Source organism: Monopterus albus, unplaced genomic scaffold, assembly GCF_001952655.1.
Source record: "Monopterus albus unplaced genomic scaffold, M_albus_1.0 scaffold178.1, whole genome shotgun sequence".
In the NCBI taxonomy this organism is placed as follows: domain Eukaryota; kingdom Metazoa; phylum Chordata; class Actinopteri; order Synbranchiformes; family Synbranchidae; genus Monopterus; species Monopterus albus.
In genome coordinates this window covers 76,674-89,733 of record NW_018128058.1, presented here as the reverse complement: position 1 = coordinate 89,733, position 13,060 = coordinate 76,674, and the positions used below count along the sequence as shown (strand labels likewise).

At 40.1% G+C, this 13,060-nt stretch overlaps 3 protein-coding genes across 8 annotated transcripts in view; 1 reads left to right on the top strand and 2 right to left on the bottom strand.

Moving 5' to 3' along the window:
• Positions 1-61: 61 nt before the first annotated feature.
• rhno1 (RAD9-HUS1-RAD1 interacting nuclear orphan 1) lies at positions 62-3,231 on the bottom strand. Of its 3 annotated transcripts, none has more exons than XM_020616761.1 (3): positions 3,148-3,231; positions 1,673-1,861; positions 62-1,443 (listed from the first exon to the last, which is right to left on the bottom strand). In XM_020616761.1, exons 2-3 carry the CDS (start codon positions 1,835-1,837, stop codon positions 709-711), a joined length of 900 nt encoding a protein of 299 aa, XP_020472417.1. In that variant the 5' UTR covers positions 1,838-1,861; positions 3,148-3,231; the 3' UTR covers positions 62-708. The 3 variants fall into 3 exon arrangements, with proteins under 3 accessions (XP_020472417.1, XP_020472416.1, XP_020472415.1); XM_020616760.1 differs by lacking the exon at positions 3,148-3,231 and adding an exon at positions 2,150-2,252; XM_020616759.1 differs by lacking the exon at positions 3,148-3,231 and adding an exon at positions 2,028-2,143.
• On the top strand, positions 2,364-9,090 carry foxm1 (forkhead box M1). Of its 4 annotated transcripts, XM_020616753.1 has the most exons (10): positions 3,227-3,314; positions 3,417-3,480; positions 3,639-4,123; positions 4,227-4,375; positions 5,301-5,492; positions 5,599-5,727; positions 6,039-6,098; positions 6,481-6,529; positions 6,666-6,838; positions 7,017-9,090. In XM_020616753.1, the coding sequence occupies exons 3-10, from the start codon at positions 3,676-3,678 to the stop codon at positions 7,830-7,832; spliced, it is 2,016 nt and encodes a 671-aa protein (XP_020472409.1). In that variant the 5' UTR covers positions 3,227-3,314; positions 3,417-3,480; positions 3,639-3,675; the 3' UTR covers positions 7,833-9,090. The 4 variants fall into 4 exon arrangements, with proteins under 4 accessions (XP_020472407.1, XP_020472410.1, XP_020472408.1 ...); XM_020616751.1 differs by lacking the exons at positions 3,227-3,314; positions 3,417-3,480 and adding an exon at positions 2,364-2,536; XM_020616752.1 differs by lacking the exon at positions 3,417-3,480 and having other exon boundaries at positions 3,223-3,314.
• Positions 9,091-11,094: 2,004 nt separating this feature from the next.
• Positions 11,095-13,060, bottom strand: part of LOC109969709 (cystine/glutamate transporter) — a 19,178-nt gene continuing 17,212 nt past the window's right edge. The window contains exons 7-12 of the mRNA XM_020616789.1: positions 12,798-12,921; positions 12,584-12,687; positions 12,406-12,502; positions 12,088-12,237; positions 11,809-11,986; positions 11,095-11,179 (exon numbers count right to left, since the gene is read on the bottom strand). Of these exons, the coding sequence (XP_020472445.1) occupies positions 11,115-11,179; positions 11,809-11,986; positions 12,088-12,237; positions 12,406-12,502; positions 12,584-12,687; positions 12,798-12,921 (718 nt within the window). The 3' untranslated portion in view covers positions 11,095-11,114. The remainder of the gene's footprint in view (positions 11,180-11,808; positions 11,987-12,087; positions 12,238-12,405; positions 12,503-12,583; positions 12,688-12,797; positions 12,922-13,060) is intronic.

Genomic DNA, 13,060 nt, shown 5'->3' with positions numbered 1-13,060 from the left:
TATTTTGCTTCACATTACGGTGTAGCTTGTTCACAATCACCAAAAGCAGCAGCAAATGATCTTTCAGTGGCAATATTGGTTTTATTACACTAGTGACTCAAAACGACATCTCCCTGACTAAATTATGTAGGATTTGCTCAATTTTGGAAATCTTATATTTGCCACAGCCCATTTACACCACTACCTTCTCCATAAATCTTTCATTTTAACTTGGATGCAGAAAAATAAAATGAAAATATAAAAAAACTTGCAGTGTGTTGCTAGAGGTCAGGAGTAGGTTTAAATTTAAGGACTGCCTGTGATTTGCAATGTAATTTGTAACAACACAGTACAACTAGAATCTGAATAAATATGCTGTCACATAAAAACACTTGCTATTTAGATATTGGAGTAATTAAAATGATATTTTGATTTATTATTTAATGTGATTTGATTCTTACAATCTTAACTTCCAAGGCAATGCAGATAGGATGGGTGAGAGAGATATTTCATAGTATCCTTGGCTTATCATTATGAGGTTCAATGAAACTAAAAAGAAGTAAACAGTCAGTGAACTGAAATATGATCATGGCTTTGGAGTGGAGTCCAGTGTGGTAAAAATGGCCCATATAACGAATTATATCACAGAAATTGTACAATGAATAATAACTGGGTTTTTTTCTCTATTGATATCATTATCAGCCTAGTCCTCTTCTTGCTGACTCCAAGTCAACTGTGAATTAGCACATCTGAATCAGAGAGATGGCCCCTCTCTTGTAACAGCAACATCAGACCCCTCCTCTTCCTCCATGTCACCTTCATTCCATAATCCCTCTCTGGTGTGTCAGCCACCAAAATGTCAGCTGGCTGATTACATGGTGGTGTACATGGTGGAGCCAGCAGCAAATGTACAGAAAGAAGAGAGGGACTACTACATCCTTCTTGTATTACTTTTGGAGTGTCCACATCAGGTGGTGGATTGACACTGCTGACAGTAGTGGTGCTGAAACCACTGGAGGCAGGAGTTGAAGTACAATCTGCTGGTCCTCTGCATTTCTCTGTCACTTCAATAGATGGTTCAAGTGGATCCAAACATTTTCTGGAGGATGCAGCGCCTTCAGATAACTTCTCCTTATTCGTTTTTCTGACCGAGGCCAGCTGTCTCTTTGGTGTGTTTAAGTACAGTGATTTTGAAACTTTCTTTTTGATCTGGCATGATCCCTGTGGTTGATTTGTTGTGTCAGACACAGTAGATTCTGTAGCTTTCTTTGTGCATGCAGTCTTTGGCTGGTGACACTGGTCTCTTGACCATGTCTTAAATGATAATGGGGGGAATTTGCAGACACCGTTTTTCCTGGGTAGCTCATTGCACTTATCAAGAATTCTTGTGGCAGAATGGCATTTTCTCCTCCCTCGCCTCAATGGAGGTGCAGCTGCAACTGAACTGTTAAACTGTGGGCTTACCTAAAAGAGTAAAAATAAAGTAAACACGCAGTGGAATAAAATTTGAGTGATAAGACAATTATTATTTTGTGAAGTAACTGTACAGGAACGTCAGCATTAGCTTCCAAATAGGTCAGATGATATATGATCAAGGGCACTTCAGCTGTGGGTTTAGTTGCTGAATGGCACTGTTTTGAACCACACAGCCATGGCCCACCTCAAAACGCGTTAAAATGAGCAGACAACTTACCCAAGACTTAAATGCTGAGTTGTTATGTGCTTGCGCTTCTGTGAAAAATTCCTTGGGATTGAGTGCTGCTCGGACTTCAGGCACATTTTGGAATCTGGCTCCACTCAAAGACTGCTCCTGGAATAGCAGGGGAGGCTTCTCTGTCTTTATGGTTTTACGAGGCATTTAATAGAAATCATCCCTGAACACCTGGTGGAATAAAACATGGTTTAATCGAAAAAAAATGTTAGTTTCAAATATCAGCTTTCCACAGTTTCCAGATCCACACTAACGTCACTGTTTACATCCACAGCCAGCCGTATACTGTCGAACATTACGTTTTCATTCGTAGCTACAAGTCCGATATTAGGCTTACCTTAATGTAGTTCTTTGCGTAAAACATTGTCAGAATTTCATATAAATAATACATAATTAAAATGATAACTATATCATTGTGGTTGAGTATTCTAATCAAACCATGGTCTACTTATTGCTTACTTCCCGGTTTCCACCATTCCCATCTCTGGTTGGTTCTTCTTCTTCTGAAGTTTATTGGTGGTTGCAAACAGCGAATTGAAACATTTCTGCAACCAATTGGTCATGAGCGATGTAGACTCTGATTGGTTGTTTCCATCGTGGTCTTTTGTCTAGTTACTATTGGTGCAATTTTATATCATGTGATCAACGTGACAGGGGCAGCACCACCAGCGCCAAAATTCAAAAACGTTTCTGAATCGATAGGACAGCATGGAAATATCATTAGATGAAAGAATATTACTGGTGTACAGAAGTCTTTGATTAAATAGCGAGCATGGTTAAACTGTTTCAGCTACTAGCAGGAGTCCAGTCGAGCGGGAAATGCCAAAATATTGCAATAATATGAAGGTTTGGCTTTGTTTAGATTTACTGTTCGCTACAACAGTGTAACGTTAGTTGGTGATGACTACCCACCTAGCTAACTTAGCTTAGCTTCCAACCCCAGTTAGTAGAGTTACAGTTAGCAAACAGAAAGTCGTAACGTTCACCTATCTTATACGTTTGCTTGGTTTAATAGCTAATCGTCAGATTATTCGGGTCTAATGAGACTAAACTGTTTGCCATGTTCCTCCACATAATTATAAATTTATTATCATTGCATGATGAATGTCATTCTTGTGTGTCAAAGAGACGTCACGCTAGACTTAATACAATATAACATTTTAATGATTTAATCACTTTTTCTTCACTTGTATATCTGTGTTAAAATAATTTGAGACATTTAATGAAAATTACAAACAAGTCTCTAATTCGGCATACCTCACATACACATAAAATGGCAGAACATCAGCCCATTTTGATACCACTGGCTATAGCTAGCGCGGGTTAGAAAGCAATGTGAATCAGCTGTAAGTTACATTTTGAGATGTGGATGGTGCAGTGGACTGTGGGGCCAAAGTTTCCCCAATATCCTAATAGTTTAATTAGATCTGGAAAATCGTGGGTTAACGTTAACTTACAGAAAACACGCCATCAGCTGCAGATATGTAACGACTGTTGTTCTAGAAGTCTTAAGGGAGTAACGTTATCACCAACTGATTTCTGGAAGTAGGTTGCTTAGTTATGCTAACAGTTGCACCGCCGAAAAACAAACCCGAATATCGTGGAGTTGAATTTTTATCTTGAGGTAACGTTACATTTCACAATTCAGCCAGTCTCTGTGTGAATTACAGCATCTTTATGGTTAATATTTGGTATGAATTGATTTCTTCGTGTCCGTCTAAATTAGTCAGCGTAAGGAGGAACAGTTTGGCTAGCTAGTAACTTGGCATCGACTTTGTTCCTTCTGCCAGGTAAACAATCTACCGGCAGTTTCACTTAGCACGATTTGTTGGTATAACTACGCAAAGACAGTGACAAAAACCGGCTATTTCCAGTGTTTAGCTGGCTTTGGAACAACCTTTAGTTTTAAGTGTCAATTATTTATATTTTATGTGTTATTTTTGTACAGTATACCTGTAAACACCAAGGGGCGTTTCAGTGATTTGATGACCATGAGACGGAGCCCAAGGAGACCCCTGATTCTCAAAAGACGAAAGCTGCCTTTTCAGCAAAATGATCCATCAGCAGCTGAATCACCAAACCCTTCTGATACATCAGGCTTCAAAGACCCTTCGAAATCAGTTGCCAGTCAGTGTTTCCCTGATGGAATCCGCATTATGGATCACCCTTCCATGTCTGATACTCAGGTGGTTGTCATTCCCAGCACAGCAGACCTTCAAAATGTCATTGGGGCCCTCACCGCCAAAGGTAAAGAGTGTGGTGTCCAGGGACCCAACAAGTTTATCCTTCTGAGTGAGAACAGCAACTGTGGCAGTAGGTCTGTTTGTCAGCCTGCTACCCAAGGGGATGATGCCTCTGCAATAAGTACAGTTGGACAACCGGAAACAGTGCACAACTCCCCGGATAGTAAACCTCCCACTGGAATTAAACCATGTATGGAAAATGTTTTTTCTTTTTAATGTGATATTTCAAGTAAAATGTGGATTTTTTTTCATTTTTTTAAACTAATTATTATTTTTGTTTGCTTTTTAATTAGTCAATAAGGGACTGGAATGTGGCCCTTTAGATGACAGCCTTACCAATATTCAGTGGCTTGGAAGAATGAACACATGTGGCCTTGAACCAGATCCTACCAAACAGATGACCAACAAGGAGAACCAAAACACCTCTTCACAGGCTTTCCAGGTCAGCTGCTCCTTGTCATCTAACTGATTGTAACTGTTGATTCTTGTTCTGAGGGAACACTGAACTCAGGCATGTCACCTAAACAGCATCCTATCTCACTGCAGTGTCACCACAGTGTGATTCACAAAGACTTCAGTAGTATTCAGATGGCAGAAACTGGTTGTGTTGCTAGCTTTGAAATGAATTAATGACCACATGTTTAAATTAAAAGCTTTGACTGACTTTAGTTTGAGAGGAGCTGCAGACACTCTGTAGGTGTTTTCATATATGTATCAGTTAATAAAGTAGTGGTGTATCTCAAAGGTAAGAAGAGTAACATCATCAAAAGTCACTTGGTTACTAGTCACTTGGATATTCGGGTTTGTTTTTCAGTGGTGCAACTGTTAGCATAACTAAGCAACCTACTTCCAGAAATCAGTTGGTGATAACGTTACTCCCTTAAGACTTCTAGAACAATAGTCGTTACATATCTGTAGCTGATGGCGTGTTTTCTGTAAGTTAACGTTAACCCACGAGGTTACCGCTGGTTACTAATTACTTTAGTAACCAGCAGTACACTGCTGGAATTAGATTGGCAATAAAATTGGTAAAAAGGATGACAGCAGAGAGAATATCCATGCATTTTTTTTAAATCTGTGCAAAGAGCAAAATTAATGTAATAGCCCAAACAGTTTTTTTTATTTTCATCACCATAATGCTAAGGTCATTGTAACAAACACTATCAGTCAGACAGGTTTTTGACATGGATTGCACATCTATAAGTTTGACTGAAGTCATGCTTCCATTGAGACTCAGTTAAAAAAAAACAAAAAAAAAACAGTAAACTGGTCATACCCATCTAAAATGATCTATGCCTGCACCATATGACACTCTCTGTGCCTGTGTCGTTTTCCTGTTTTTTTGTTGTTGTGGTTTTTTTGTACAGGCACACAGTGCACAAATCCATGCTTCAGCTGTTCAGCAACACATGTCCAAGCGGCCACCGTACTCCTACATGGCTATGATCCAGTTTGCTATCAACAGCAGGCCGAATAGGAGGATGACACTCAGAGAAATTTACATGTGGATTGAGGAGCACTTCCCTTACTTCAGAGAGGTGGCCAAACCAGGATGGAAGGTACTTTGGAAGTGAAAAATAATTGTATTTGTGGGTGCACGTACTATGTCAGGTAACAGATTAAAATTGTTGTCACGTACTGAAACATGCTCATGTATGACTGCAGAATTCCATCCGCCATAACCTTTCTCTGCATGACATGTTCATTCGGGAGACATCACCAGATGGTAAAGTTTCTTTCTGGACCATCCGGCCTGAGGCTAATAGATGCCTCACTCTTGATCAGGTGTACAAGGTGAGCACAGCTGCTTTTTTTATCATTCTCAAAGTCTTCACATCCTTCTATCTCTATAAAGAAAAAGCTGTAATCATTTGCTCTGCTTGTTTATCATCATGGTGGCGGGCCTTTTTCAGCACAGGAAAGACAGTTTATAATCACTGAGGTGACCATGTTCTTTAACAATTTTCATGTCCTTTTCTATGATTTCCAGCTTATCTGCCAAGTTTTGCATACCCTTTGTCATACAGTATACTGTGCTTTTGAATTGATTTTGTTATATAGTCCTGATGGTTTTCTATCCTCTCATTTCACATCCCTCTCTACAGCCTGGTTGCGACCCCATGACTACTCCTGTTCCAGTGCCAAAGCTTTTATGTCCCCATGAAGTAAGATGAACTTACTTTTCTCCCTGTTCTCTAGGAAAAGTCTTCACCTTTAGTCGAGCAGCAGACAGCAGAAAAGGGACAGAAAAAAAATCAGGAGATTCACAGTTTCATTGCCTGTTTGTCACCAGACTCTTGGGCCTCTTTGTTGCAGGAGCAGATAATATGAGCAGCAGGGAAGCAGAGAGGCTGAAGTCACACTTAGACTAGTGTGCTTTTTGTCTTCCATAAGAGGTCTAACTTTGACTTTCCTCTGTTCTAGTTTTCCATACCATAAACAATGTAGAGAACACAGGTTGTCATTAAAATGTAGTCAGGAATGAGAGAGCACTTTAAGACTGTTAAGGCAGTATACTGTGATGTCACCTACTCTTACTTTCAACAGCCTCAAAGGAGGATGCTTCCTGATGCAAGAAAAACACCAACTTGCTCTGGTGAGTTAACACATTTTGGGAGAGTTAATGGGAAGCTGGAGAAAGGCAGTTTGAAGTTGGCAAATGTCAGTAATTGTTTTTTAGTTTGAAGACTTAAGATACCCTGCTGAGTTGGTGTTGTCTGTTTTATGTTCAGAGAGAAAGATGAAACCTCTTCTCCCTCGAACCGATTCCTACTTGGTCCCTTTTCAGCTCCCTGTCACCTCCTCTGTCTGCCTGCCGTCCTCATCGGCCCTGTTTACTCCGTCTTGCTCACAGCAGAAGCACAACACTTCACGAGGAGTCAAGAGAGTCCGGATAGCTCCTAAGGTAAAGGCCTGGTCATGCACTGCAGAATTATGACCAAATCCAAACACACACTCTTGATGATCCTGATGGTTGGAATTGGTATATTTGAAAAGCTAGATTTCCAATGTATATTTTGATCTGTGTTTGAATGACCCAGTCACAGGTAGAACTGTAAAGTGCATGGTTGTATGTCTGGCAGGTGACACAGAGCAATACCCCAGCTGTGGTATTATATCCTCAGAAGAGCAATGACCATAAGGTGGAGGTGAAGGAGGAGTCATTATGTGTTCCAATTAAATGTGAGACTCCTAAAGCCCTTCCAAAGAGACAAGCCAGCAGCTCTCGACGCAAACAACAGCTGGTTCACTCTCTACATGAGGAACCTGTTCTCCTCTGTCCTGACAATACTTACTTTGACTCTGGCATAGCCTCCCACATGTCATCTTTCCATGACCTGCAAGATACAGAGCCAGATGGGCACCAGCACAAGCAGCACAGCCCCAACCAGGATTTCTCCTTCAAGACCCCCATAAAAAGTAGCAGCCACCTGACCTCCTCCACACCCAGCAAACCCCCATCTCATGTTTTACGTGAGCCCTGGAAGGTGACCCCTGTGAGCAAAGGCAGCCAAAATGTTTTGGACTTCAGCCCAATTCGCACACCAGGTGGTCCCGCAATCACGCTGCAGCATGACTACACCACCTTCAGCAGTACTTCCTTCAATGACTGGCCTCTCTTTAGTTCCCCCAGAGAGCTTCTCACATTTGCTCCCTCCAGAGTGGCCAGACCAGTGGGGTCTCCCATTGAATGTGTCCGAAGCAGCTGCTCCAGAGAGCTACTTCAGGCGGGAGGTGCTACACCCACTAACCGCTCAATCACAGAGGGCCTGGTCCTGGATACCATGAACGACAGCCTGAGCAAGATACTCCTGGACATTAGCTTCCCTGGCCTGGATGATGAGGACCTAGGTATGGCTAACATCAGCTGGTCTGAGTTGGTCCCTCAGTTTCAGTAGCCTGAGGGCCAAAACACATTTACAGGGTGGTGTCATATGTTTTTAAAACACTATAGGTGGGAAAGCCCACACAGTGGCAGCAAAGCAGATGCAAATGCAGGAAAAATGATCAGTCTCTGAAGGGAAAAAAAGTGTGGAAACTGTCTGATTTAGAGGAAGTCTAAAATTATAATAACTGGCCTAAAAGCAACATTATGTTGTTTCAAAAAGAGACCTTTCCATACAAATGGAGATATGTTATTTAGTTAGATAAGCCAGCACCAGCTGGTTCAGTCAGCCTACTGGACTTGTAGACTTGTAGCTTGCAATGCAGGATTGTTAGCAATAAACAATGGCAAAGTAATACAAATAGCACTAACAGCAATAGGGTTGTCTCTGTATGTTAATACAGTGTCTACAATACAGGGGATAATTTGTTTTTGTTAGATAGGGGTTAGGTCAAACCCATAATGTATCAGTGGATACTATGACTGTGTAAATTCCATTTAATTTCATCACATCAGTAGTATTCATATTGCTATTTTTTTTCTGCATTAAAACACTAAGAGCGAAACAATGTAACAACCATCACTTCTGCTGCCTTTAATATTACGTGTGTAACCTTCCACTCCCTTTCTGTAGTTGTTCATTTGAACCTTTTTATATGTTCAAGTGCTAAAAGTCTGATTCTGCTCTGTTTTGCATCTGCTTTTGTTTTCTTTAGTTTTTGACTGCCATTTGGAATTAAGTCAGATTTTTGAGTGAGTGATGGGGGGCACTTTAATTTTAGTTACCAGGTCAAAGGTTGCATGATGCTCATTTGTTTTTCTCCACCTCTGGCTTTTGTTTTTTCATTGGTCACATCACTCAACAGCTTCAGCTTTACTGTTATTTCTTTCTTAAAATTTTTCCACATGGCCCTGGTTTCTTTGATCCTTTATGCTAATTGTCATGTCTGTCTGTACTCTTGAAAGAATTGCTAGAGAAGAGACCTATGTCTGAGTGTATATGATATTGATTTGCACATTTTAATATATAATTAGCTTTTACATATGTAAATGGAATAAATTATTTTGCCAAATAAGCCAGTGACATTTGGTTCAGTCATCCTACTGGAATTTACTTATTAGCAATAAACAATGGCAAAGTAATGCAAATAGCACTAAGAGCAACAGGGTTGTCTCTGTATGGTAACTGTAGAACTGTCTTATACTGTCTATACAGCACAGAGGAATTTCAGGCTATGCTACGCAAGTTAAATAAAAGGAAAGATGCCACACTGCCCGGCCATGTTATTAGATGCATGTGTACAATTGTATGCAATTCAGTGCAACACGTCCGCCTTAGCATCTGTGTTTATGAAGCTCATAATGTTTCTGTTTTTGGTGAAATTGTCATAAATGTATAAATTCAATTCTATGTTTATTATTGAGGTCATAGTTGCAGATGGTGTTGTACTGGACCACATATTCACAGGTGTCTCTGTTTTTGTCCTCCCCAGTTACATACATGAGAGGGTCAGAATATTAGGAACACCTTACACGAGATCTCAAATCATGAGCAGTAATTTAAGTGTGCAGATTACTTAATATACATATAAATTATTAGCTGATAACATGTTTCCTTTATTCCTAGTGCATCATATTTCATATTCTTTGCAAGTATCTTTTATTCTTTGAATCATAGCCTGAAATGTTTTTAAAATGTCAAAATTCTAGGTCAGAAATTACGAGCAGCTGTAATTCTAGGTGTATCTGTATTCTATAGAACAATATGAATTATGGATGGAAAAAATTGTGACCAGAAGTTCAGATGCAATTGCAAAACAATATACATCAGTTTTCAGCTTCTTTATTACTTGTATAATTTAATTATAATCAACATGATACTGACTTTTAATAATTTTATCTCAAAATCATGTACAAAAATGATTTATTTTCTTGAGAGTGTTCCCTTCAAAATGAAATTGAAATGTCTTGCATCTTATTTGTATGTCAGATTTTTAAAGGCTTGCATTGCAAAGATTTAGAACGACTAGGGTTTGTCACTCGGGGGGGACCAGTAATTTTAGAATGGGAGCCATGGCCACCACTTGGGGCCACCATTGCCAACACCATCATAGAATTTGCAGACAACGCCACAGTGAATTGGACTCACCATCAAAAGAGATGAAACAACCTACAGGGATGAGGTTCAGAAACTGTCAGCAAGGTGTTTGGTAAATGACTTGGCACTAAATATGACAAAGACAAAACAATTCATTACTGGCTTCAGAAGGAAAAGAACAGATTCAGCTCCACTTGACATCAATGGGGAATGTGTGGAGAGGGTTCACACCTTTAAAATCCTGGGAACTTGCATCTCTCATGATCCCTTTTGGTCTGCCAATACCACTGCGATCACCAAGAAGGTGCAGCAGCGATTACATTTCCTGAGAATACTCTGGAGGTAAAACTGCTGGTGTCCTACTGTTCTTGCATCAAGTGTACTGGCCTACTGCCTTTCAATGTGGTATGACAGCTGCTCCACAGCAGACCGCAAAGCACATCAGAGAGTCATAAACAGTACATAAAATTGCTGCCTATCATCTTCCCTCCTTGGACAATATTTCCAGCTCTCATCGCCTCTGTAGAGTAACACACATCTTGTAGCAGAGGTTGTATTTGTTTTCAGTGAGAATGCATACTTCCTTTATTTGTCGTGAATCACAAACAGGAAAGAAGGGCAATGTTTGGTTCTAAGCAGAACTGATATGCAGCACCATCTTTGGAGGATAAGATGGAGGTCCCCTTTTTTTAGATGCCACAAAATAATGGACAGCTTTAATAATTCTGTCAGGTTTGTTAACATGCATGTTTATATGTGAGGTTTTACACTGCACCAAGATTATCTGTTTACAACTGGGACTGTATAAGTGTTCAACAAGGGGCTGAATCCAGCCTGTCTGGACTAGGGGTGCAGTAAAAAAAAAAAAAAGTCAGGGGAGCATACTGTCAACACACTTTTGTTTTAACCTTGTTGTTTTATGTATAAACATTTTATAAAGTTCTTTAAAACTATCTTCTTAATTTTCTCAATGCCACAGCCTTGGAGAAATTCTAATTTTTCTGTTGGATCTTTACTATATATTTTAGTGCAGATATATTGTTTTTTCCTGCAATAGTATTTTAAACTTTTTTTATATTATAACTGACACTTAAAACATACTGGTTTAAACTTCTGTACAAACAAAGAAGCTTCTGGCAGTTCGTCAGCTGGTAACCATGAAGTTTGTCAACAGAAAGCAGGATGTCTTTGGGTTCTTCAGTATGTCTGGACTTCCTGTTGAACCACTTCTAGAAGGAGCTGCAGCTCTAAGCTGCAGTAGTCTGGGAAAGGGGAAGAGAACCAGAGTTATTTTCCCTGGTCAATCCCTAACCCTCAGCTCTGGGTTTAAAATTAATATGTCAGAGACCTGGTTAACAAAATTATTTATTTCACAAAGCTAGGGTAAAAAGTCCACAGAAGGATTTAATAAGCTGTGTGGCCATGTGAAACGTACATTTTACTTTCACTGCTGTGTAATATTTACCAACATTCTACATTTGGAGAGCACTTTCAGTAAGATTTCTGATTTAGCTCCAGGTCTGTGTTTTGTCTTTAACTGAAAAAAAGTAAAACACAAACCCAGGACTAACAGGGTTGCTGTCCTGCATGAATCTAGTGTGAAAAGCAAATTAGTTGTTTCTTATAAACAAACTTACCCATGCTCGAAAAGCAGATGAATTTCACTCATTTAGCTCCGCATGAATATGTCAGCTTTGATTCAAAATGAGCAGGCATATGAAATCATTCAATTTTAACATCCAGGAAAGTTTAATTTAATTTACAAATATTGAAAATACAGATGAATATTCTTCCACCAAAATGGAAATTTCCCACATTAAATGGCTGTTTGAGACATTTTCTGTTCAAACTTTTCACCAAACACAAGTTGGCAGATCTTAGTATGACTTACTGAAGATGTGTCTCCACCTGTGGGGCAGGCGGAAGCGGTGGACAGTCAAATAATAAACTGGGACTCCAGTCAGTGTGAGAGCACAGCTTATCCCTGTGTTCCAGGGGTCTGAATACAGAGACATACCCACGATGAAGAAGCAAACCACTGTAAAGATGAATGTGATGGCCACAGGCACCTTTGGGTTTTTAGACAAAGCAAATAACATTTGGTCAGGCTAGTGTGCAGATGGATAAGAAATGCTTTGCAGTTGAGTGCTATAACTACTGGCAGGCTAACTTTGAAAGGTCTTGGGTGGAGGGGGAAGCGGTACCGATGGATGAGCATCCCCAAGGTTGCCAAGGCCATGAAAAACCAGTGAGCAAAGGAAACAATGTTGATGAGCTGGTAGATCTCTCCAACGATCACAATGAACACAGTCAAGGGGTACTGGAGACACAGACAAAACAGCTGTAGTGACATACCACCATTCAGTCCAAGTCTGTTGTAACTGTTTTATACAGTGACATAGAGGATAGTAAAGCACAGTGATTAGAAAACAAGACAAAGACATTGCTGGATTTCCTTTTACTTTACAGTGTGAGGGATGTACTTTACCAGTAATAGCACAGCAGGCAAAGGTGTATGTCTGTGAATGTGAATCATGGAAAAGATTGGTGGCCAGTGGCCCTCCCTGGCTCCTACAAACAGCATCCTGCAATAAAGACAGTAGGACTTGAGAATGGACCTGCCAGAGCCCTTAGTTGAACTGAAGCATTTATGTCAAATACATTACCTGGGTGTTCCAAAGAAGCCACCATTAAGTGTTCCAAGGCAGGATAAAGCCACGAGAACGGGAATCACAGCAGCCAGTCCCTGGAGAGTGCGGTTGGCAAACGTCTGTAGAGACACAGACCCTGAATCAGATCAATGCTCCAACATACTGTTCCTTATTTATGCCCTCTGATCTGGTCTTTTGATTTCAGAATGCTGTACAATGTAGCACTGACCACAGCCACGGCATCAGACAGCAGCAGCTCAGCAGGAGATATCATGGTGTAGTAGGCCACATTAACAAGCACATAAAAAACTGTCACTGTCACCATGGAGCAGATTATTGCTAGTGGGATGTTTCTGACAAGACAGGATACAAACTGAGATGTATAATTATATTATCAAGGCAAGACAGATTTTAAAAATTGATTAATTAGAGAGCAAATGTCAAATGCAAAATACCTATTTGGGTTTATGACTTCTTCTGTGACATAGTTCA

Bases quoted from the DNA above. Each gene is read 5' to 3' on its own strand.
- rhno1 (XM_020616761.1), bottom strand. From the start codon at position 1,837: ATGCCTCGTAAAACCATAAAGACAGAGAAGCCTCCCCTGCTATTCCAG. The intron at 1,444-1,672 runs GTAAGTTGTCTG...TTACTCTTTTAG, and splicing joins ACTCAGCATTTAAGTCTTGG to GTAAGCCCACAGTTTAACAG.
- foxm1 (XM_020616751.1), top strand. From the start codon at position 3,676: ATGACCATGAGACGGAGCCCAAGGAGACCCCTGATTCTCAAAAGACGA. The intron at 4,376-5,300 runs GTCAGCTGCTCC...TTTTTTGTACAG, and splicing joins CCTCTTCACAGGCTTTCCAG to GCACACAGTGCACAAATCCA. The intron at 6,099-6,480 runs GTAAGATGAACT...TACTTTCAACAG, and splicing joins AGCTTTTATGTCCCCATGAA to CCTCAAAGGAGGATGCTTCC.